The following is a 23,201-nucleotide window of genomic DNA, read 5'->3' as shown; positions in this document are numbered from 1 at the left end:
ATGAGGAAGAACTTGTGAAGAGCATCACTTCTGGACACTCTAATAGTTCTGTTAGAAAGAAAGTTCTATTAGTTTGAGGTTTCAGAATCCCCCGAAACCAGGACCAGTATCTTGGTAAGGGTTAGGCCTGGACCCTGGACAGAGTGTGAGTATGTGCAGATGGCACGCCTGAGGATTCAGGGCTTCAGTGAACCGTGAGTGCTCCAGCTGCGTAACTCACTGAACTGTCTTGCCAGTTTCTACACTGGCTGGACTGGGCATAATTCAAAAAGGAAAAGCTCATATTCATTCCATTCTTCTGCAGCTCTGTGATAGCATTTAATAACACCCCAATGGGATGTCTTCCACTTTTGGCTGCTACATGCTAAGGGCCAAATGTATTGGGTTGACCAAAAAATTCATTCAGGCTTTTCCACAAGATGGTATGGAAAGCCCTAACAAACTTTTCGGCCAACCCGATAAGTTGTCTGCAGTCTCCAGAGCAACCCCGTGGAGTGTTGTCACCTGCTCCATAGGTGAGGACACGTGCGTTCAGAAGTCAACAGCTTGCCCAGAGCAGCAGGGCCTGTGGGCAGGGCTTGTCACTGCCTTTGTCATCCGCCTTCGTCGTGCAGGTGTGATGGGAAAAGTCAGACCAGAGGAGCCCCAGGTTTAGAAGTGGTCAGAGTGGATGGGCAGGGGCCAAAGAAACCCTGCTACAGTTTTCCTGGCACCAGCCTCAGGCCATAGCCGTGATGAGCATAGGATGAACCCTGCTACGTCAATGCTCTGTGCCCCTAGATGCTGTGGAGTGGAGGGGGCAGGGCTGCAGGGACCACAGTCAAGGGCAGGCCTAGCATGGGAGCAGCAGCAGAGAGGGTCTTCATTAATCTCTATTTGCTGGCAACTCTTGATAACAACTATCGACAACAACAAGCCTGTCCCAGAATAGCAACGTGGCCCTGACCCTCCCTCGGAGCCTCCTTAATTTGAAACCCACCATCTGTCAAATGACTGAAAAGGAGACACTGCTCATCTGTCACTTCTGTAACCAGCTGTCGCCTTCTCACAGCAGCAGGGCTCCCACCTCGGCCCCCTCGGAGTCCTAGCTGCTAAGCCCTGGAGTTCTGTTTCTAAACGGAGCAGCTACCATCGCTCCCCTCCCAGAATTAGCAGGTGGTGATGCTTAAACGTTCAGCTGCCTGATCTAGAACATCAGAATGGGAAGGGCCCTGAGAGATCACTGTGTGCTTATGTGGAGTTTGTAAAAAAAAAAAAAAACAACAGCAGCAACAAAAAAATGTATCTTCTCCCCAGCTCTGATTCATTGGTAGTGACTTCTGGGCACACTGGGTTGAGAAGGATTCTGAGGCCCGGCCCAGTTTAGGAGAGAAGAGTTCTGTGAGTGTTAGTGGTGTCTGACATGAGACAGGGGACTGCCCTTCGTGGCCAAGTTGTTAGCCGTGTAACACGACACCAATCTCTAACCTCTCTGAGCAGTGGCTTCCTCATGTATCAGTGGGCAATAATGATAATGGTGCCTCCTTTATTGGCTTCTCAGGAGACGCAAAGGATGTGAATAGCAGGAAGGTGTTGTGTGACGGTGAATTGCATCTTATTTTCTTGCATTGCTGCACTTTGCTTTTCTGGGGCAAATTCCCAGCCTGCAAGACGTGAGCTCCGGCCGTGGGTGCGCGTTAAATGCTTGCCCGACTCTGTGTTGAACCCCGGGTGTGTGGTGCATCTGGGCTGGGGAGGGAGGGGGCGGTGGCTGGGTGGTACAGAGGCAGGCCCCTGACCACACACGCGGGACATGGCTGTTCATCTGCAGTGAGTATCTAGAGGCAAGGGGAGAAGGGCGGGAAGCCAAGCTGGGGAAAGCGCCCCATGGACTTTAGAACTCGGGAGACAGAAGGCGAGGTCAGGGAGGATCGGAGGCAGATGGAAATGGGAGGATGGGGTCGTGGGCCCCTGGAGCCGCACCTGTCCCAGTTGGAGAGCTGGCTCTGGCTGGCGGCCATCAGCAGGATGTCGTCAATCTCATCCTCGATGCGGAAGGGGTGCTGCGAGGTGGGCTCGTCCTCGGGGCAAGAGTACGGGCTCATGTAGGGGTGCTGCAGCCCCATCTCGGCGGTCAGGCGATCCATGGGGTTAAAGGTCAGGATCTTCTCCAGAAAGTCGATGGCTGTGGGGAGCAGAGCAGGGCGGGATGGTCACTGGTGCCCTTGCCACGCTGAGAATGAGACCCCTCAGCGTGGGGATGCCCCCGAGTGTCTGTACTTTTCCATTTGTGAAGGGGCTTCTACCCGTTCCCTTTCTCATGACCCTCACCACAGTCTGGGGACAAATTCAGAGCAGATGCTGCTTTCTTACTCCACAAATGAACTAACGGAGGGGTTACCCTGGTGGCTCAGCTGGTGAAGAATCCACCTGCAGTGCAGGAGACCCCGGTTTGATCCCTGGGTTGGGAAGATCCCCTGGAGAAGGGATAGGCTACCCACTCCAGTATTCTGGCCTGGAGAATTCCATGGACCGTATAGTCTATGGCATCACAAAGAGTCGGGCATGACTGAGCGACTTTTACTTTCACTTGCAGAGGGGTTACGTGTCTTCCCAGGTGGCGCTTCTGGTAAAGAATATGCCTGCCAATGCAGGAGACGCAAAAGATGTGGGCTCGATCCCTAGGTCAGGAAAATCCCCTGGAATAGGAAATGGCAACCCACTCCACTATTCTTGCCTGGAAAATTCCATGGACAAGAGGAGCCTGGCGGACTACAGTCCATGGGGTCGCAAAGAGTCGGACATGACTGAGTGCCCACATACGTACAATACATACAGAGGGATAGAAATGACTTGTAAGATAAGGTCACCGTTGGTTATGGGAGGTCAGGGCTAGAACTTTGCCTTTGGCTGGATTTCTGCAGAGACAAGGAATGGGGTGGAGGCACTTTATGTGGCAGTGACCCCAGGAAGCACCCCCCCCCCCAGGAAGGTGGGCGGTGGGGGAGAAGCCCACCGAGGACGTGCCAGTGGGCAGTTCCTGCTGAAGGCACCTGGGACTCAGTTCCACCGGGTCCTCCGAGTGACAGCGTGGGACGCGCCTCAGAGGTGGTCCCACCTGGAGGGGGGAAGCGGGGCATCTCCACCCACCATCAGGTGTCGTGGGTTGAGTGCAGCTGTGGGGGAAGCTGGTGGAGGACCCTCCTCCTGTAGGACCCAGCAGTAGAAAGCCCGAGTGAGAGCAGTCACCGTGGAGGAGGGTGGGGGGACAGAGCCTGCCAGCCCGGGGCTCCTGGGTCCAGAGCTCTTTCTCCCACATGTTGTCCCTGTAGGTTTGACAGATCAAGGCCATCTTCTTCAAAACCTCTTGCAGGTCTTCTTTCTTCCCCCCACCACCACCCCCAGGTTTCAGCTGGAAGTTGGTGCCTGGGGGAGCCTTGGAAGCTCTGATTGAAGATGGCAGATGGCCTGTGTCCCAGGCAGGGGTCCCCCTCGTCTGGACTTGAGTCGATCTGTGACTACATTGCTAGCGGGCAGGCCACGGAGATTTCCCGTCTATCGGCTACAGCACCGGCTTCCCCTTAACTCATAACCGCCACCCTCACTCCCCAGCTCGTTCTCCTGCAAGTTCAACCTCCCACATGTTTTTGGGTTTTTTTGGTGTTTCTGATATAGTGTGGCTCTCATCCCCTCCCCAAATACCTAGAGCTCTCGCTGGCCCCTTAGGGTGTGTTCCTTCCTCTGCTCATCTCTGACAGGTATCCGTCTTTGCAGGTAGGCCATCTATCATGTCTCTGGTTTCTCTGAGATGGGCCCACCATGTTCAGAGGGGCTGCTGTGTGTAGTGGTTTGGGAAGGGGCATGGATGACTCGTCCCTGATCCAGAATTCCTGAGAATTCTGAACCTCCTGTCACATGGCAGGATTTCTACAGAGGCCCAAGAATCAAAGAAAATGTGGATGGGCTGAGACTTAATTTGTGGGGAACCAAATTGCCTCTCTCCCTTAATGATGGGAAAGCTGAGACAGTTTATTGATTGAAAGGGGATCATGGCCAAAGACACTGTTAGTCCAAGTTCTTGGTTTCTTGATGGGGAGGAGTGTGGCAGAGACAGTTGCTTGTACCCATGTCTCTTCTCCTCTTTCATAGTCATGGACATGGACACACAGTAGCTTTGGGATCAGTTTCTATTTCACAGACTCACTGCAGCGAGGTGGGGTCAGGTGACTTAAGTTCTGGCCAGCAGACATGAATGGAGGTGAGGTGTCCAAATCCTGGCTCATGACATTAGAGGCAAGGGGCTGCCCTCCTCCCCCACCTTCCTCCAAGGGGTAAGGGCAATCCCCTAAGGTGGTAGAGATATAAGACAGAAGGGGCCTTGGACCCCTGGATGACTATAGACCAGGTCTACCTCAGTGGCCCTGGACTGTCTACTTTAGATTTTTATGTGAGAGAAATGAACTCCTTTTTTTTTTTTCTTAAGTAAGAAATAAATGTCATTTAAGTTGTTGAGAATCTGGGTTTCTCTTACAATTGGCCAAACCTGTATCCTATCTGATATAGGAATTTCCTCAAGCAGAGGATGAGATGGTTAGATAGCATCACTGACTCACTGGACATGAATCTGAGTAAACTCTGGGGGCCAGTGGAGGACAGAGGAGCCTGATACTGCAGTCCAGGGGGTCGCAAAGAGTCAGACACGACTTAGTGACTGAACAACAACAAGGAAGACTCTAGCAGATATGAGACTGTGATATTCTAACATCTCAGATAATGGAGAAAATATCCTATGCCAAGGACTGTACAAATTCTGTTTTACTTGTCACAATGACCCTATATGTCATGTGTTATTATACCCATTTTACAGTTAGGGAAACAGATTCAGAGAAGTTAAGAAACTTGCCCAAAGCTAAACAGCTAGTCACTGGTGGAACTGGGAGCTGAGCCTGGGTCAGGCTTTGAAGCTGGTGAAACCGTACCATGCCTTCCAGAGGGAAAAAAGTAAAGGGAGGTGGGGAAGAAGGAGGGAGGCAAGTGAGAAGGAAGGAAAAGGAAGCAAAATCAGGGTTGAGTATGGAGGACCAGCAGTGGACTGCCTTGAGGGTGGCCTGATGGCTGAACTCGGTCTAGAAGCAGCGAGGACAAAGGCCCGCTGCCAGGGGGTCCCCCGCTTCTGTGTCTAGGGACTCTGGTCCTCTTGGAGGAGACTGCCTGCTCTTGGGCCCCAGGGTGAAGCCACGGCGCAGGGCGCAGCCTCCGGACGCAGCCGGACGTCAGGCGGCGGTACCTTCGCTGTTCACTTCCGGGAGCAGCTTGCGCAGCGGCCGCTTCACCTCCCAGGTGCTGCTGACGAAGGAAGGCATCACCTTGAGCAGCTCGTCCTTGTCCTCCTCCCGGATCACGGGGACGGTCTCCAGGATGAGCTGCATCTGCTCCAGCTCATGAGCCCCTGGGGAGGCAAACGCCAGATGGTTATGCCTGCCGCCCACCCGGCTGGTGGGTGTGGAAACCCCAGAGCCTAGAAGCCTAGGACAGTGGGAGCCCGGGGACCTGGGTTCACTCTGCTGCTAACTGCTGGGTGACGGTGGGCAGGTTGCTTGCCATCTCTGGGGCTTGGTCAAATGCAGAAACAAGGGGTAGTCTCTGGGGCCCCATCCTTTCTCTTAGCATTCTGTACCTCCGGAATGGTACAGCCTCATACAGCCTCAGTCAGCCCGCGCTAAAATGATGGGAGCAGTCCGACCCGGGGCTTTCCAAGCGTTCCTTCCTATGCACCTCTGTGCATGCCCTTTACCAGGCTGGGGGAGGAAGCGATTTTAAGCCTAGAAATGAGTCTTACCTTTTGGATTCCCATTAGGAGGGGAAAAAAAAATCAGGAATAGCAAATTAAGTTTGGGACATGTTATGAGCGCTCCTCCTGGCAGTGGGAGGAAGACGGGGTGCGCCAGGTCTGTGGGACAGGACGGAATGGCTCATTCAAGCACTCATTCACTCACTCATTCGTTCATTCAACAAATATTTATGGGGTGTCGTCTCCCTGCCAAGGATCATGCTAGATGCTGGGAATGAATAGCATCTTCATCCATAAGAAGCTTCAGGCTTTCTGCTTCTCGGAAACTCAAGTCCTCTTTCACACCCAGGCCATCGCTGATGCTGTTGCAGAGCTTTGATGCTGCTGGGATGGGTCAGGTCTGAATCTTTGCCGCCTCTCTGGCCTCTGGGCCATTCCATTCCTTTTGTTTTCCCTTTTTGCACGAGTAGCCTTGCCATTCACCTCTACTGGGTTAAATCCAACCAAGCCTGGTCTTCCTTCCTGACTCATCCAGCTGCACAGAGCATCCTCCCCCACTCCCCACCAACCGCCGATTTCTGTGGGGTCCCAGTCTTCCAGAAGCTGGAGGCCAAGGGCAGGGCTCTCCCGTGTCCCCCCGACGATGCCATGTGTGGCACTAGGCACGTGTGAATGCTGACCCAGAAAGTGCCAAAGCGCCAGTGTCTGCTCCGAAGGAGTCACTTGGCTTCTCCCTGCAGTGGACTCAGGTAGGGTCAGTTCAGGGACTCTGGGAGCCTGGTGCGGTCCCCTCTCTAAATGAGCACTCTGGATCGACCTCTCACAGTGGCAGGGAGAGGGGAGAAAGGAGCTGAAAAAGTAGGATGGGTGTTTTCATGGGTCAATCTCAAGGTGTTTGAAGAGACATGATTTCTTGATTTTGGAAGTTTAGTGCTCAAGAAGTTTTTTTTTTTTTTTTTTTTTTTTAGCCTCTCTAGTATTTTGCCTGAAATAGTTGATAACAAGTTGTCTCCAAGTAGTGCCGTCAAAGTCAGAGGCAACCTCAAAGAGGAGGATAGCAGGTTTTGTGATTAGCATATTCCCCCCCTCCTTTATTGAGCTGCAGCAGAGGGGCAGGAGGGTGGCCCAGGGAGCAGCTTACCAGCGAAGAGCATCCTGCCCGTGAGCATCTCAGCCAGGATGCAGCCGGCGGCCCACATGTCGATGGCTTTGGTGTAGTTGTTAGGGGAGAGGAGCAGGCGCGGTGAGCGGTACCACTTCGTTACCAGCCCTTCTGACAGGTAACCCTGGAAGACAAAACCCCGGCTTCCAATGGTCAGTCATTTGTAGACACCCTCCCTCCCAGAGGGCTTCCCTGCTGGCTCAGCTGGTAAAGAATCTGCCTGCAGTGCGGGAGACCTGGGTTCCATCCCTGGGTTGGGAAGATCCCCTGGAGAAGGGAGAGGCCACCCACTCCAGTATTCTGGCCTGGAGAAGTCCATGGACTGTATAGTCCATGGGGTCACAGAGTCGGACACGACTGAGCGACTTTCACTCCCTCCCACACCTCTCTTCCTGTCCCTTCTCAGGGAGAAAAGACCCCTTTCACTCTCCATCCTTTCCTGTTGATCATCTGTTTAGAGGGGTTCAGGCAGGTTTGAGGGGCTCAAAGACTTTGGAGGGGGAATCTTATGAGGCCCTGGAGTTCTGTTCTGTGGAATGGGACAGGATGCCACTATTTAAGGAGCAACACTTTCCCAGCCCATCTTGATGTAACAACACGTAACACTCTACCCTCATCTAGTAAGAAGATGGATAAACAGGAGCCGTACTCGGGTTCATTATCATCATCAACGGAGTAATGATGAGAAACTGGAATTTCATTTATTCAGTGGGCTGAATCTCAGAAATAGCTGGAAAATGGAAATCAAGCCAGTTGCTTTGGCGCTGATGATTAATTCTGCTACAATGCCAGACACCAATCTCCTGCAGGGAATGGACGAAGCCAGATTCATCATGGGTGTGGGTGAAGGGCTTGGGGGAGCAGCCCTAAAAAGGCAGTCTTGGACACAGCTTTGGTTGGCCCAGAGGGTTCTGGGAGTTCTACAGAGTGTGGGGTGGATGTTCTAGCTGATTTCAGCCACTGCTCAGTGTGTGGCCTGGGGGGGAAGCCCTTCCTGTGGGAAATAATGACGTCATAGGTGCTTTAGGGAATTATAGCCAGGCCATGTGGAAATTGTTCTCTGTGTAATTCAGAAAGCATGTGCAACAGTGAAATCTGCAAAATGTCTATTTGCATTACCTGGAACAGTCTCTCTAAAGTGAAAAAACAGACCTATTTGGTGGTCAAGGTCAGACAGTGAGCACCAGGGGTATCCAGTCAGGGAGTCTAGGGAACACTTTGTTATTTGCTGTTGTAATTTCCAATTTGGCATCTAATTTTCCTTTTTTGCTGAAGTAGAAAGTATCACAGACCCAGGTTAAAACAGAGGTAAAAGTTAGGAAGCTCAAGTACCCAGGAGCTTTTAATCAATTAATCTGAAATCTCTTCACTTGTTGAGCAGATTTATTGTGTTTAAAACCCGAGGGCCCTCAGTTACGGCAGTTTTCTCTCCTCTGTGACATGTGGTTCTTCAGAGCGGGACCTCAAACTGGCGGAAGAAAGGAAGAAAAGACTAGAGCACCCCCATTCCCCAGCCTCGAGGCTCCCAAATGAGTTCTTTGTAATTTTTAAAACGTGCCCCCTTAAAAAAATAAATAAATAAAAATAAAAAAATTAAGAATACGTGCCCCCTTTCTCTGTCCTTTAGGCCTTTGCGTGTGTTACCTTCCAGGGGTGGGTGTCTTCACACCCACTGTCCTTCCTGGCTAACTCGCTCAGGCCTGCTTCCTCTCCAGAAGCTTCCCAGCTCCCTGGGATGAGGTTGAACGCCCCCTCCCAGGAGCTCCACCATCCTGTTTTGTCACTGTTTCTTTACTTCTCTGGGGCTTCCCTGGTGGCTCAGCGGTAAAAGACTCTGCCTGTAATTCAGGGGATGTGGGTTTGTTTTTTGGGTAGGGAAGATCTCTTGGAGAAGGAAGTGGCAACCCACTCCAGTATTCTTGCCTGGAAAATCCCACGGACAGAGGAGCCTGGTGGGCTGCAGCCCCTGGGGTGGCAAAGAGTGGGACACGACTGAGCACTTTACTTCTCTGCAGTTGCTGTCCCACCTGCCTCACCCAGCCAATCCCCCGGACCACTGGACGATTCCCCCTCATGGGCAGAGGCTGTATCTTGTTTCACAGCCGTTTCTGCCTTGCTTGATTCTGTCCCAGGTCTGCCTCCTAGGAAATGTCCAATGAACACTGTCGAGTGGATGGACGGATGAATGAGTAAGGAAAGTCTCGCATGGTCTGAGTCCTTTCAAAATGGGGCACCTTCTGCAGGAACCACTGATCCCTTTCTTTAACAGACCTGATTTTACAGGGAGATCCAATTCCCACTTTCAGCAGTGGGTGAGAAGTTTACAAAAGTTGATGGCTTTTGCCTTACGCTTTGCCTTGTTCCAGAAAGGATTGGCAAGTGTAATTTTTTTTAAAGCCAGGTTTATTGATGTATAATTTATAAACAGTAAAATTCACTTTTTAGTGTATAGTTCCATGAGTTTTGATTGTAACCACCGTCACAATCAAGATGTATAACAATTCTATTATCTCACACTATTCTCTCCTGCCCGCCTCCGGTCACCCCCCAGCCCCAGTTCCTTAGAAACCACTCTTTTCCATCCCTTTAGTTTTGCCTTGTACAAAATGCATATAAATGGAATCACAGTGTGTGGCCTTTTGAGTTGAAATTCCTTTGCTTAGCCTAATGCATCTGGACTCATCCCTGTGGTCGCAGTGGTTGGAGAGTAGTTTGTGAGGAGTTTAAGTCTGAGTCTCGAAATGAGAGACAAGCCCAACTGTAGGTGCGCACATCTGGGCAGGTGGGTTATGAATACAGAATGGTCCAATGTTATTCTCCAGCCAGAGGGTACAAGTGTCAGAGGAAGGCTGAAGCAGAGTGCTCACTGGGGAGGGTACTGAGGGGAGTTTACTCTGATGAGCAGGCTGTTATGGAATTCCCTATAATTAACACCTGTGTATTTGCAGAATCTGGGACTGAAATGGATGCAGGGGGCTTCCTTCTGAAGCACCTGCCCTGAACGCAAAAGATGTTTGCAGAGGCAAGGCTGCCCCTGATGTGTTTCAGGAGCCACAGGACGGAGGTGAAGAATCTGCCTGCAGTGAAGGAGATGTGGGTTTGATCCCTGGGTCAGGAAGATGCCCTGGAGAAGGGAATGGCTACCCACTCCAGTATTTCTGCCTAGGAAGTCCCATGGAGAGAGGAGCCTGGCGGGCTACAGTCCATGGGGTGGCAAAGAGTTGGACATGACTGAGCGACTAACTCACTCTCTTTCGGTGGCTTCTGCCAGGCTCTGGCGCAAGAGGAGCCTTGGGGAAGGAGGGATGGGGACAGATGGGTGCAGCTGTTTCCGGGTCAGGGCAGACATGGTGGGGGGTGGGGGGGTGCTGGGGAGGGAGGGGAGGTGGGTAGGACGGGGATTTCTGTGGAAGGTCCCGGGGAGGCCTGTGCGGAGCCCTGGTGGCGGCTGTGGGAAGCCTGGAGAGGCTTGCACTCAGGTGCTCTCTGGGTAGCCAGGGGTTAACAGGTTCAGGAAGGCCCAGGTGCACCAGGCATCCCTGGAAGGGGGTAGGAATGCACACATGGATGCTGTGTGATCTCGAAGAAACTGGGTCAAGGGAAAGAGGAGTCAGGCTACGGAGAAGTAAGAACTTTTGAGCTTGAGGGGGTCAACAGGGCTGTGGCACAGATGCTGAGATTTTGTGGAGGCGCAAGTTCTCAGAAGAGCTCCTGGCGGATGTGCTGTGGAAATCAAAGGCACGTCACCCAAGGAATGGGAAAGACGGGGTGCTTAGAGCCTGGGGAACATTGAAGAGGGCATGAGAGCTGCCTCTGGACATACACAGGGCTGTCATACGGATGGGGAGTTAAGCTTGTTCTCTGAGGCTCTAGGGACAGATGTGAGCCATGGCATGAGGCAGAAATCCAGGCAGTATAATAATAGCTCACGCTTACTGAGATACTTGAACTGCTCTCATGCTTCCTAGGGATTAACTCTTTTAATCCCTGTGACAACCCCATGAGTTAGGGACTCTCATGACAGTCATTTGACAGGGAGGAATCAGAGGCACAGAGAGGGTAAGCAACCTATCCATGGTCACCCAGGCTGCAAGCAGCACAGCTGGGATGCAACGCCAGTTTGGGACGATGTAGTCCCTGTGATCTGAATAGATGGCTGAACTGCCTTTCGAAGAAAGAGAGCCCTTGAATCCACCAGGCTGTCCCAGGGTGGGGCTGGGCTCCTAGGCAGACAGGGATGGACAAGCTGATGGGAGATGAGCCAGCAGCACCCTCCAGGCTGCAGATCCTCAGACACTGGCTCACACTTGAATTCTTGGGGACCTGGGCTAAACACGTGCATATTCCATTTCATCAGGCCAACAAGGTGGTGCTGATGCTGCAGGTTGGGGGACCGCATTTGGACCAGCAAAACCCTGGATGATCTTTAATATCCTGCCCTGCCCAAGGGATTGATGCCTTGCTCACAGGTCAGGCAGATTTCTCTAACTGAGCAGCAGACTGACCTGTAATAGGGGTTAATTCTTTGTGTTACAAGCACTCATCAAAAGATCATTTAGAAAAACACCACCTTCTCAGAGGCCCAGTTTAAGCAGAAATACACGGCCTCCCTCTCAACAGCCTCCTTCCTCCGAAGGTATAATTCTTATTTGTGCCAATATCCATATCAGGCATGTTAGAAGCCTTTTAAAACAGAAAGAACACCACAGAGGAATCGCCTTTCTTCTTGCTGACTCCAAACTCATTCTGTTAAACTCATTTCCATGAAAATATGCAGCAGGGACTCTCTTAAGCTGAGGGAAGGAATGCACAGTGTACAACACAATCATTGGTAAGTCACCGGGTACGTTCTGTTTACAGCTTCCCTGGTGGCCCAGTGGTAAAGAATCTGCCTGTAATGCAGGACACGTGGGTTCCATCTCTGGATCTGGAAGATCCCCTGGAGAAGGAAGTGGCAGCCCACTCCAGCGTTCTTGCCTGGAAAATTCCATGGACAGAGAAGCCTGGTGGGCTGCAAAGAGTTGGACACCACTGAGCAACTGAGCATGCATATACATTCTGTTTATGCAGCTAAAATACACATGGTGAACAGTGTGGTTAAATCAGCTGCCCTGAATTTTCATTAACTTCTCAAGTGAAAGTGTTAGTCGCTCAGTCGTGTCCAACTCTTTGTGACCCCATGGATGCATGGAGCCTGCCAGGCTCCTCTGTCCATGGAATTCTTCAGGCAAGAATATTGGAGTGGGTAAGCCATTACTTTCTGCCGGGGATCTTTCCAACCCAGAGATTGAACCCGTGTCTCCTGCACTGCGGGCAGATTCTTTACCGTCCGAGCCATCATTAACCTCTAAGGTGGATGCCCCTTAAGTGCTGATCTGATGCCCTCCTAACTCAGGGCTGCCCCCTCCCCACTCCCTGCTCTGGATCCTCTCCAGTGAAATTCATCTCTCCCCCGGTTTCCATGGAAATAACCAAAAGCCCAGTTAAGGTCCTATAGGCCTGCAGCCCCCATGTGGTCCCTTCCTTTTACACTAAAAAAAAAAAAAAAAAAAAAAAAAAATCAGAATTGCTTTTAAAAATGACTTATTTTTAATTGTGGTAAAATACACATAAAATTCACCGTTTTAACTGTTTTTAAGCACAAGATTCAGTAGTAGTAAGTACATTCACATTGTTGTCCCAGCATCACCACCATGTGCAAAACTGAGTCAGTGCCTATTAAACAACAGCTGTCCATACTCCAGCCCCCAAAGCCCCCGTCGACCAGCTCTCTTTCTGGCACTGTTGAATGTGACTATTCATATAAGCGGGATCATACAGTATCTGTCTGTTTGTGACTGGCTTCTTTCACTCAGCGTAATGTACTTCTCCCTAAACAGCAGGAAAGTGGGAGCAACGGAGCTGAGCTTCTTTTTAAAAAGCACTTTCTCAAAATGTGGTTGTCTTCTCACTCAACTAGAGCTCATGTCACAGATAAAAGCTTTGCATATTATCCCTCTGGGATCCTGATCATCAGCTCTGAGTTCTGTTACAGTGCAAGACATGACAAAATGTTTCGTTTGTTTGGATCGCCAGTTCTAATACCTCCGTCCTCGCCAGGACCAGGGCTGGGCTGGGTGGAAAGAAGGCTTGGTGCAGTCGCTTCAGCCTCAGTTTCCCCATTTGCTTGTGCTGCTGGCCTCTAGGCTTTCCTCTGTGGGGTGCTAGAGTCCTAGAAATCTGCACCGCAGTCACTAGCAATCTCTAAGTGAGGGGACCCTGCGGGGCCAAAGTGATTAATTTTTAATGGACTGGACTGTGAGTGAATGGCCCCTTTTAGGAAGATGCATTAACCAGCAGGCCATAATTAGACACTTGTCTCTCGCTGACTTTCAAGGGGGAAATCTGGCAGCAGTCTGGAGCAGCGGCTCTCAAACCTGATACACATTAGAAGCACTTGGGCAACTGAAGACAAGTCCTGATGCTTAGGCCACCAACCATGCCGATGACATCAGAGTCTCTGGCAGAGCACCCAGGAATCAGTCATTTTTAAAACTCTCCAGGTGACCCCAATGTGCAGCCATGTTTGAGAACCAGTATCCTAGGGATCCCTGGCTCATTGGCTTTGGAAAGGTAAGCAGTATTTTCACAGTTCCCCAATTAGCGCAGGCTTCTATTTCTGGCTCCACTCAAGATGAGATGAATTCCTTGAGTGGCCACAGCAGTCTTCTCCAGACGGCTGACCCACAGGAAGGAAAATTTTACTGGAAGATAACCAATAACAACAACATCTGCCATTTATTGAGAACTTAGGATGTGCTGGGCACTGTGCCAAGTGCCGCTTTATTATCAGTGCATTTAATCATCAAAATGACCCTAAGAAGACAGCATAGGGAAGGGACTAGCCTGACCAAGGCCAAATTAGGTCCGAACTGGCAGTGCTGAGATTCCATCCTGGCAGAGAGCAAACCAAAGTCCTTGTAGACATGCATTTGGTAGGAAAGACAGCTGAGGGAGTGTGAGGAAGAAAAAAATCGAGCAGGGTGAGGAGATACAGTGAGGGACTGGGTCGGTGGTCTAGGAAGGCCTCTGTGACGAGGGACAAGTGAGCAGAGACCAGAGTGAATCAAAGGAGTGGCCACTGCGGGGAAGACCATCAGAGAAGTTGATCTCAGAGCCCAAGCCCTCCCTTTCTGTCTCCCTGTCCTGTCCCCAAATAGAAACACTATTTCTCACCTTCACCCTCTCACCCAGCAAGCCCTCTTCTCGGGCCCTCGTTAACCCCAGGTGTAAATCACTGACAACAGTTTAGGAGGAGGAGGGAACGAGTTTGGCATCATTAACTCAGCTGACCTCCTGACAACCCTGGAAGGTATTTATTTTTTTCATTTTCTCTCTGGGGAAATTCTTGCAGGTCCCTCCCCTCTGCTTGGCTTAGCTGGTAAGCCTTTGTGATCCTGGACCTCTTCATCTGCAGATCACAACTCCACAGAAGAGGAGGCCCTGAAGGCTGTTTTCTTTCCAGGGTAGATGCTCACTTTCAATGTGGTGACTGAATTGGATAAAAATCTAAGCCAAAAAAAAAAAAAAAAAATCTAAGCCAAAGGAATGATTGATATGCCCGTGGTGGAATTTCAGACACTGATCACCGGTCAAGGGAAGATTATTTTGAAGTTTGTGGGCCATGCTTGAATTGTGGGACAAAGGTAGTTGCCATGTTCAAGTCCAGCCCTCTGAAATCTAGGGGCTCCCTCAGATGTGAGGTGTGGCTGTAGATTTCTGTTTGATGTGACCTTGATGCTGGGAGCTGGTCCCTTGGGGCCAACCTAGAGGTCAGATTCAGGGCTTTAGTGCAATCCCTTCTAATTCACTCTCAAAAAAGAAAGAGAATATTCACCCCTCAAAGCACTACTGAGTGATGCAGATGATAATCATGTTTGCCAGGAGGTGACCATGTCCTAGGTATCACCTGAGCTCTGCATCCTTTAATTTGATTATCAGTTTCCTAAGGTGGGGGCTTCCCAGGTGGCGCTAGTTGCCAGGCGCTCCTGCCTGCCAATGCAGGAGACATGAGAGACGCTGTTTCATCCCTGGGTCGGGAAGATCCCCTGGAGGAGGAAATGGCAACCTACTCCAGTATTCTTGCCTGGACAATCCCCATGGACAGAGGAGCCTGGCGGGCTACTGTCCATAGGGTTGCACAGAGTCGGAGATGACCGAAGCGACTTAGCACACATGTATACTCACAAGGTGGGTGCTGTTACTATTCCTGATGGGAGGGGGTGGGAAGCTGGGGCAGAAGGTCGGTGACACAGTGCCAAGGTCACCAAGTCCCCCAGTGGACAGTTCAGTCTCCGAAGTTCCTCTCCTGCTCCCAGCCTCCCTCCCCCACCCCAACCTCATTTCTGTTCACTCATCCCCTCACGGAAGGTTAAAATCCCCCCTTGTTCAGCTTGCGGGGAGAGCATACCCAGAAGAATGAAAGGCACTTCGTTGGACTACTCCCCTTCTCCGAAGGCTCTGGCGTGTAAACCACCACCGTTATTGAAGGTAACAAAGATGGACTCAATCAGCTAAGAAAAGGAAGAGAGAACCCTCGTGGTCTCGCTCGTTTCCATCCAGGATCAGGTGGAACTTAAAAGGCAGATTATTTCACAGATGACGGTGGGAGGGGTCAGGCCTTGGGCTGCAGGTGTTAGAAATCCCTCTCTCCCGGGTCCTGAGAAAGGGAGGAGTTGGGGGGAGGCGGTGGTGGTCATTCAGGGCTCCAGATGCAGGAAGGCCGGTAAGTTGGTAGAAGGAGCCAGAAACGCCCAACTGTTGAATTTGACTATCCACCTGTCTTGGCGAGTCTCACCCACAGTTGCTGCTTGTAGTGAAGGCAGTACTTCCCTAGATGGGTCCACACCCCAGAGAGGCTACTAGGGGCAGGTAAGGCGTGTGGACAAACACCCTGGGACAGGTTGGCAGCGACTAGTAAGGTTTTTTTTTTTTTTACCACCTCAGGGGCTAAGGATGCAGTCTTTAGTACTTCTCTTTGTCCACGTAACCACTTCTCATTTCTAGGTGCATCCTAGGGACCAATCGTTCGCAGGATGCGCTGTGGGAAGTGCCAGGTAAGGTCCTTGTTAATGCATTTACCTGGGAGAGGAAACATACTGACCCTTTGCCCACTGTCTTCTACGGTCACCGTGGCCACTACTGAGTATGCTCTGTGTGGATGGAAACGCACAGCCTCCCCCATTGATCTCTGAGCCTCCGAGGGCCGGGGCCGTTGGACTTGCTGAGCCAAGGCAGGGACAAAAGCCACTGGAGGTGTGGGGAGTGCAGACGCTGAGTTCAGCCCACTGCCGAGGGCACGCACGGGCGGCAGCGGGGCGGGGAGACCGCAGACTCCAGCCCTTCTCCGCTGTTGCTTCTGGCGGGGTCTGAATGCAGGCTCAGTAACCCTGCCCAACCCTGACCTCGAGAAGGGTCTTCCCTCCTTGCCGACCAGGCAACCAGCCGGCTCATGTTATCCATCAGGGGCTGCATCCTCTCTGCGGAAACCCTTCTCTTCCTCCCAAGCTGCAGGTCCCCGGCATGGGCCTTCTTTAGAAGTGTCCCAGTGCTGAGAGGCTGCCCGGGTCACCTGCGCCCGGGAACACCGGTCCCATTTCAGACAGGTATTTTGACAGCATTTCTTCGGTGCTTCCGGTGGCGCTGGCCCTGTGTGTGATGCTCTGAGTTAGGGGACTGTCCTCGAGGAGCTTACAACACAATTGTAGACAGTGAGTTTGCTGGCTCAACTGCAAAGATGGTCATTAAAGTCAGTGACAAGTCAACACTGGGTGAGGGAGGGAGCGGGGAGGAGGCAGTCACCGGGTGAAGAGTGGAGCAGAAGAGGGGCAGGGTGGACCCATGCTGGGGGGGTGGTCCTTAGAAATTGTGAACACAAAATTGGGTATGAAAGTGAATATTTATTTTTGAATCAGAAAAGTGCAGCAAATTAAAAATTCTGAAAAGCTGGAAAATAGCACAAACATCACAACAGTCATAAAAATAACATTTTTACTAATTAGCTGCTTGGCAAACTGCGGGTAGCAAACAGGTGAATGGATTTCATAATCTCTGATCTTGTCTATGACAGTTTTGTAATATAATTTTTTACAGGCAGAATTTAAAGCTAATTCAGTATTTGCAAGATAATTGAAAAGATAACTCAGTCTGTCCTCTAATACAGTCGATTCTTTAGTTGGGTAGATAGTCTAGAAGTTTCTTGTACCTTCAAAACTAGTTATCAGCAATGTCATATAAATTTTCAAGATTATTGTCAGATTTGGGAAAACCTTATTAGGTATTCTTTTCCTTATGAGCTGTAAGATTTGGGGGAATCTCCAGTTCTCTTTTGTGGTGACTAAACGTCTGTTCTTTGAGTTGATGACGCTCATCAACCAGGCTGTCCGTATGTCCTAGCTGTCGTCATGTTCTATGATAGGGTGGGCCCTGCTGCTTTGTCGTGACACTCCTGAGTTGATTTAGTGAGCCACAGAGGTATTCCTAGAAGTTATTCCTACAGCAAGATGCTGGCATTAACTTAACTCGTTAACTCTAGTAGAAGTAGCTGCATGGAAACACATCCACAGTTAAAACCCTGGACACTGAAAGTTGAGTCCGTGTCCCCGGTTGGTGATACCCATCAGTTTGCCGAGAGGGTGACCAAGAAGCTTCACATTTGGGCGTCTCCTAGATCTTTCCCCGTGGGCCTCATCTTTTGACTGGTTGTGATCTATATCTGTAGTTTATTGGATTAGCTTAAAAGAGCCCTAATTACAAGGCTTTCCCGAGTTTTGTGAATTGTTCAAGCGAGGGGGTGTGGGAGTCCTCGAATTTGTAGCGAGTTGGTTATTTTTGCAAGTGGCCTGGGAAGCCCTGAGTTTGTGGTTGAAGTGTAGGTCGGTCTGTGGGGGGAATGCACTTAACCTGTGAGGTTTGTCCTAACTCTGGGTACGAACTGAATCACCAAGTTACCACGTAGTTTGACTGCTGTTATAAATGGTATATTATTTAAGATTATGTTTTCTGCTTTCAGCCAGTGTATAGAAATGAAGTTGAATTTTATATACTGATCTTATTATATTCAGTAACCCTACTAAAGTCTTTTTATTAAATCTATTAATTTGGCTGTAGATTGAGGCTTTATTTACACAGTCAAATCATCTGTGAATAATAACAGTTTTGCCTTATTTTGCTTGCCAGGACAAGTGCAATGATGAGCAGAAGTGACAACCTAAGCATGCTCCTAGCTTTAAAAAAAGGTTTTTAACATTTCATTGTTGAAAACATTGAGATTTTTGGTAGAAACCATTTTTCAGTGAAGGAAATCCTTTTCTCCCTAGTTAGTATGAGTTTTTATCATTCACAGATACTGAATTTTCTAGAATGTTTTTCAGCATCTGTTGAAATGATCATGTTATCTTTTTTTTCTCCTCTAATTTGCTTCTGATTTTGGTAGCAAGGTTTTAATGTAGCAGGGTACTTCTTCTTTTTACATTCTCTGTAAGAGTTTGATAAAACTTATATGTTATTTAAAAGTTCGCCTGTAAACTATACAATGAGGTTTTCATTGTGAGCTTTTAAACTACTGATTTAGTTTCTTTAATTGTTATTGCATTGTTGAGGTGTTCTTTTTGAGTCAAATTTTGATAAAAATTATATTTTTCTAAGAACTTATTCACTTCATATTACTATTTAATAAATATATGTATTTAATAAATGAACATTTATGGGCATAGGGTTCATAGTATATTCTTAATTCAGAATCTCTGGTTATATTCTTTGCTATTTAGGGCTGTTGGGATGGTCTGACCCTGGAGGCCACTGGCCACCCTGTGGAAGGCTGACACTGAAACCTGCCGACTTGTTGCCTGATTTGATTTTATTTCCTGTTGATCTGAGATGTGCCACCCACAGGAGTGTCTGTGGGCAAGGCCCAGCAATGTAACCTAGGCCCTGACTGGGTTTCTGCCTTCAGGAGAATGAGAACCATGATCAGCTGTCATTTTGATTCCCAGAGGGAAAGAGCATTATTGTCCTTTAAGGAGCTCATTGTTGTGGTCTTGCTGTGGTTTGGCACTTTTCAGAGTGACAGAGGAATATGGCTGAGCTCCTGTAACTAAGTTAATTGGCCCGGACAAGCCCGTCCCACAAAGCAGCTCTGAGAAACGGCTCACTGGGCAAGCAGGGCCCACGAACCCTGTGCCTCAGGCTGTCTGCCAACAGAGGGCCTCCCGTTGAGGAGTTAGGACCCAGACTCATCTGGAAACCTCCAAGCTACTCAGGGGCCCTTGAGAACTTTCTAGATGGCTGAGTTACGCTCTGTACTTGTTGGGCCCAAGGCCCAGAGGTGACCAGTGTTGTCCTGTTTCCTTCTGATCCCCCTGTGAATGAAATGACAGTCCACCACCTCCTTTCTCCTCCCCATTTAGATATTTTGGTGCACAGTTAGAACCCTCAGAGGCTGAGGACCTGATCTTAGACTCCTCTCTAAAAGGGACGGTGCAGGTCATTTCAGCCAAGCCTCTCATTTTGCAGAAGAGGAACTCCTAACCATCACCATCATCTGTGTCTATAACCCGCATGATCACGAAGCACTTACTAGATGCCTGCCAAGCATTGTATCAATACTTTACATGTAGAACTTCAATGAATACCTCACCATAGTCCTGTTGCATCACCAGCATAGCAACTATCTACTGAGCTGTTATGTTCCAGCTCTGAGTCCTGGGGCAGGGCAGTGAACAAAGCAGAGAAGTTCCCACCTCTGCGGTCCACTTGCTGCTCCCAAAGGGGAGGTGTTTTTATTCCTATTTTATAGACAAGTAAAGTAAGGCTCGGGCTTCCTGGTGGCTCAGCGGTAAAGAATCCACCTGTGATGCAGAAGACACAGGAGACCTGGGTTTGATCCCTGGGTCGGGAAGATCCCCTGGAGGAGGGCATGGCCACCCACTCCAGTATAGTTGCCTGGGGAATCCCATGGACAGAGGGGCCTGGCAGGGGCTACAGTCCATGGGGTCGCAGAGTCAGACAGGACTAAAGCATCTGAGCACGCACAAAGTAAGGCTTAGATAAAGACACGGTGACCCCGCTAGTTAACTGCGGAAGCTGTGGCTGAGCCCCCTCTTGTCTTGAACAGTTTTGTGATGCTCTACGTCAGCAATTCTCAAACCCAAGCAGGTATCAGAGTCACCTGGAGGGCTTGTTAAATTCCGAGCCTCGGCTCCACCCTCAGAGTTTCACAGTCAGTGGGTCTGGAACAGGGCCAGAGACGCGCTTGTCTACAAAGTTCCCAGGTGATGCTGATGCTATTACTCTGGGGCCCAGACTTTGAGAACCACTGTTCTGTATACAGAACCAGGGCTCTTTTGAGTTTCTCGCTGGTTCTATCACACCCCACTTCTCCTCCTCCTCACCACGCCTCTCCTCCAAGCATGTGCCAGGGGCCCCATGCCAGGCTGACTGCCTACACGTTCCCAGGACCTCAGCCCCACTGCGGCCAGCCAGTGCTGCGGTGTGCTGCCGTCACTGTCTGTGTCTGTGTGGATAATTACCCCAATTAAACATGTTCTCAGTTACACTCCGTGTAAACAAGTTACGCTGGGAAAAGGGGCTGTTCTTGCCCCTGACTTCCCAGGCTGTGTTATGGGCGACACAGCTCACGGCAGCTGATGCTGGCTGCTCTGGCCCTCGGCCAAGTGGGGAGGAGGGTCCCTGGGCCCAGAAGAGACCCCAGATTGGAACCTCATAGTCTTTCCCGGGGTGTACGGTTAGGCCATTTGAGATGCCTGTTCTCTTGCATGCCCTGCTCGGCCAGTCCCTGCTTCCCTCGCATGACCATCCAGTCCTCTTAATTATAAGGCTTAATCATCGCCCTCGGTAACTGACGAGCCCGCCTGACGTCACTTCCCCCTATAAATGGTAGCCGCCTCCTCCCTGGAATAGTCAAGACGGCTACGGCGCCCTGCTCTGCACGCGGTGCTGTGTTCCTCCGGGACCCTTTGCCTCCAACTTGTAAGATCTGCGGTCTCTGTCGCTGTCTCTGGGCTCTTTCTTTGGTCTCGAGGCCGGGCAACTACAAGGCCTGCAGGCCCACAGGTACAGCCCCACATACAGCGAGTGCAGTACGGCCGCAGAATAACCCAACACACTGCTGTCTCGGACCTGCAGTTTCTGCAGAATGACTTTTGCTTCTCCCCCAGGGAAGCCCACAATGTCCGCACGCAGCCTTGGGGTTGGACAGTGGGGTTCAATGCCAGGGAGGCCCACAATGTCCGCACGCAGCCTTGGGGTTGGACAGTGGGGTTCAACACCAGGGAGGCCCACAATGTCCGCACGCAGCCTTGGGGTTGGACAGTGGGGTTCAACGCCAGGGAAGCCCACAATGTCTGCACGCAGCCTTGGGGTTGGACAGTGGGGTTCAATGCCAGGGAAGCCCACAATGTCCGCACGCAGCCTTGGGGTTGGACAGTGGGGTCAACGCCAGGGAGCACTGTCTCGTGCTATTCTCTTGGCTCAAGTATCCAAGCCTCATCCCACCTCGAGGTCAGGACTTCGCGGTCTGTACTCTCCTACACTGCTCTGCTCTTGGGGTCCCCCAGGCCAGGAAGGGATCTTTAGAGGCCCTGAGGACTGATCTAGCGTGGTGCTCCTTTCCTGTAGGTAATTCAAATAAAATCCACACAAACTATTAGTGTAAGGAAGCCTGTTGTAGGCTGAATTATGTCCTCCAAGATTCACACCTTGAAGTCCCAACCTCCAGCACCTCAAAAGGTGACCATATTTGGAAATAGGGACACTGCAGATGTAACTAGTTAAGACGACGACATTAAGGTGGGTCTTAATCCAATATAGGAATATAGGTCTTCCCTGGTGGCTCAGACAGTCAAGAATGTGCCTGCAATGCAGGAAACCTGGGTTCGATCTCTGGGTCGGGAAGATCCCCTGGAGAAGGGAATGGCTACCCTCTCCAGTATTCTTACATGGAGAATTCCATGGACAGAGCCTGGCGGGCTACAGTCCATGGGATCGCAAAGAGTCAGACATGACTGAGAGACTAACACTTTCACTAATCCAATATGGCCAGTCTTTCTAAAAAGGGGAGATCTGGACATGCACGCATGCTGGGAGAAGATGAAGGCAGATGTTGGGGTGATGCTCCCACAAGCCAAGGAATGCCAGAGATCGCCAGCAAACTGCCAGGAGCTAGAGGAGGGGCAGAGGACAGATTCTCCCTCACAGTGCTAGGAGAAACCAAATCAAATCTCCTTGATCTTGGACTTCCAGCCTGCAGAACTGTGAGACATTAGATTTCTGTTGTTCAAGTTTGTGGTGCTTCACTGCAGCAGGCCTAGCAAACTAATACAGTGTCCAACAAGGGTCTAATTTTCTTCCCACGATGATGACTTTGATTTTTTGTTTGTTTTTAATAGCAAAATTCTTTACAAATCCTCCTGGGTGTTTCTGCCCTGCTGGGGCCCCGACTCTTGCACTGAAGTATCTTTGGACTTTCTTAGCAGGAGGACCTGGCTGCAGCCTCCTCCAGTGCAGCCTGCACTGCCCCTCCAGACAAAGATTTCTCTGATGCTGGGTATCTGTGTTGAGAATGTGAGCCTGGGTTCAAATCTTGGGCCAGCAATGTACTTGCTGGTGATTCGCAGTAACTTTCTTAACCTCTCTGAGCTTCAGATTCCTCATCTGCAACACAAAACTCACAATGCACCAGGTTTCTGTCAGGGCTCAACAGGAACACTGCAGAAGCTCCTCTGCTTTCCCTCTCAGTCTCCCTGGTGAGAGAGACTTTAATGGTCCTTTTTCACTTGCATTGTCTTCATACTCCTCAGCCTGCTCTCTCGGGTTCTTCCTGCTCTGCCCCTCCCCCAATCTCTCTTCTCCCCTGGAAAGGCTCCTCCCTCCCTTCCTTTATACATCCTAACAACCCACAGGGCTGACTTCACACACTACCCCCACCTCAAGACATCCTCTTTTGACCCCTTCAGTTCTAAGTTCAGTTCAGTTGCTCAGTCATGTCTGACTCTTTGTGACCCCATGGACTACAGCACGCCAGGCCTCCCTGTCCATCGCCAATTCCCAGAGTTTACCCAAACTCATGTCCATTGAGTCGGTGATGCCATCCAAGTATCTCATCCTCTGTTGTCCACTTCTCCTCCCTCCTTCAATCTTTCCCAGCATCAGGGTCTTTTCAAATGAGTCAGTTCTTCGCATCAGGTGGCCAAAGTATTGGAGCTTCAGTAT

General features: G+C 50.4%; 1 protein-coding gene across 6 annotated transcripts in view; it reads right to left on the bottom strand.

The window, feature by feature from the left end:
- Positions 1–23,201, bottom strand: part of MAPK4 (mitogen-activated protein kinase 4) — a 166,569-nt gene that overhangs the window by 4,395 nt on the left and 138,973 nt on the right. For all 6 annotated transcript variants that reach the window (XM_061131071.1, XM_061131067.1, XM_061131069.1 and 3 more), the window contains 3 exons: positions 6,912–7,056; positions 5,267–5,428; positions 1,963–2,164 (listed from right to left, as the gene is read on the bottom strand). In XM_061131071.1, coding sequence (XP_060987054.1) covers positions 1,963–2,164; positions 5,267–5,428; positions 6,912–7,056 — 509 coding nt within the window. The remainder of the gene's footprint in view (positions 1–1,962; positions 2,165–5,266; positions 5,429–6,911; positions 7,057–23,201) is intronic.

This window comes from Dama dama, chromosome 27 (assembly GCF_033118175.1).
Source record: "Dama dama isolate Ldn47 chromosome 27, ASM3311817v1, whole genome shotgun sequence".
Taxonomy (NCBI): Eukaryota; Metazoa; Chordata; class Mammalia; order Artiodactyla; family Cervidae; genus Dama; species Dama dama.
This window is presented reverse-complemented; position numbering and strand designations above follow the sequence as displayed.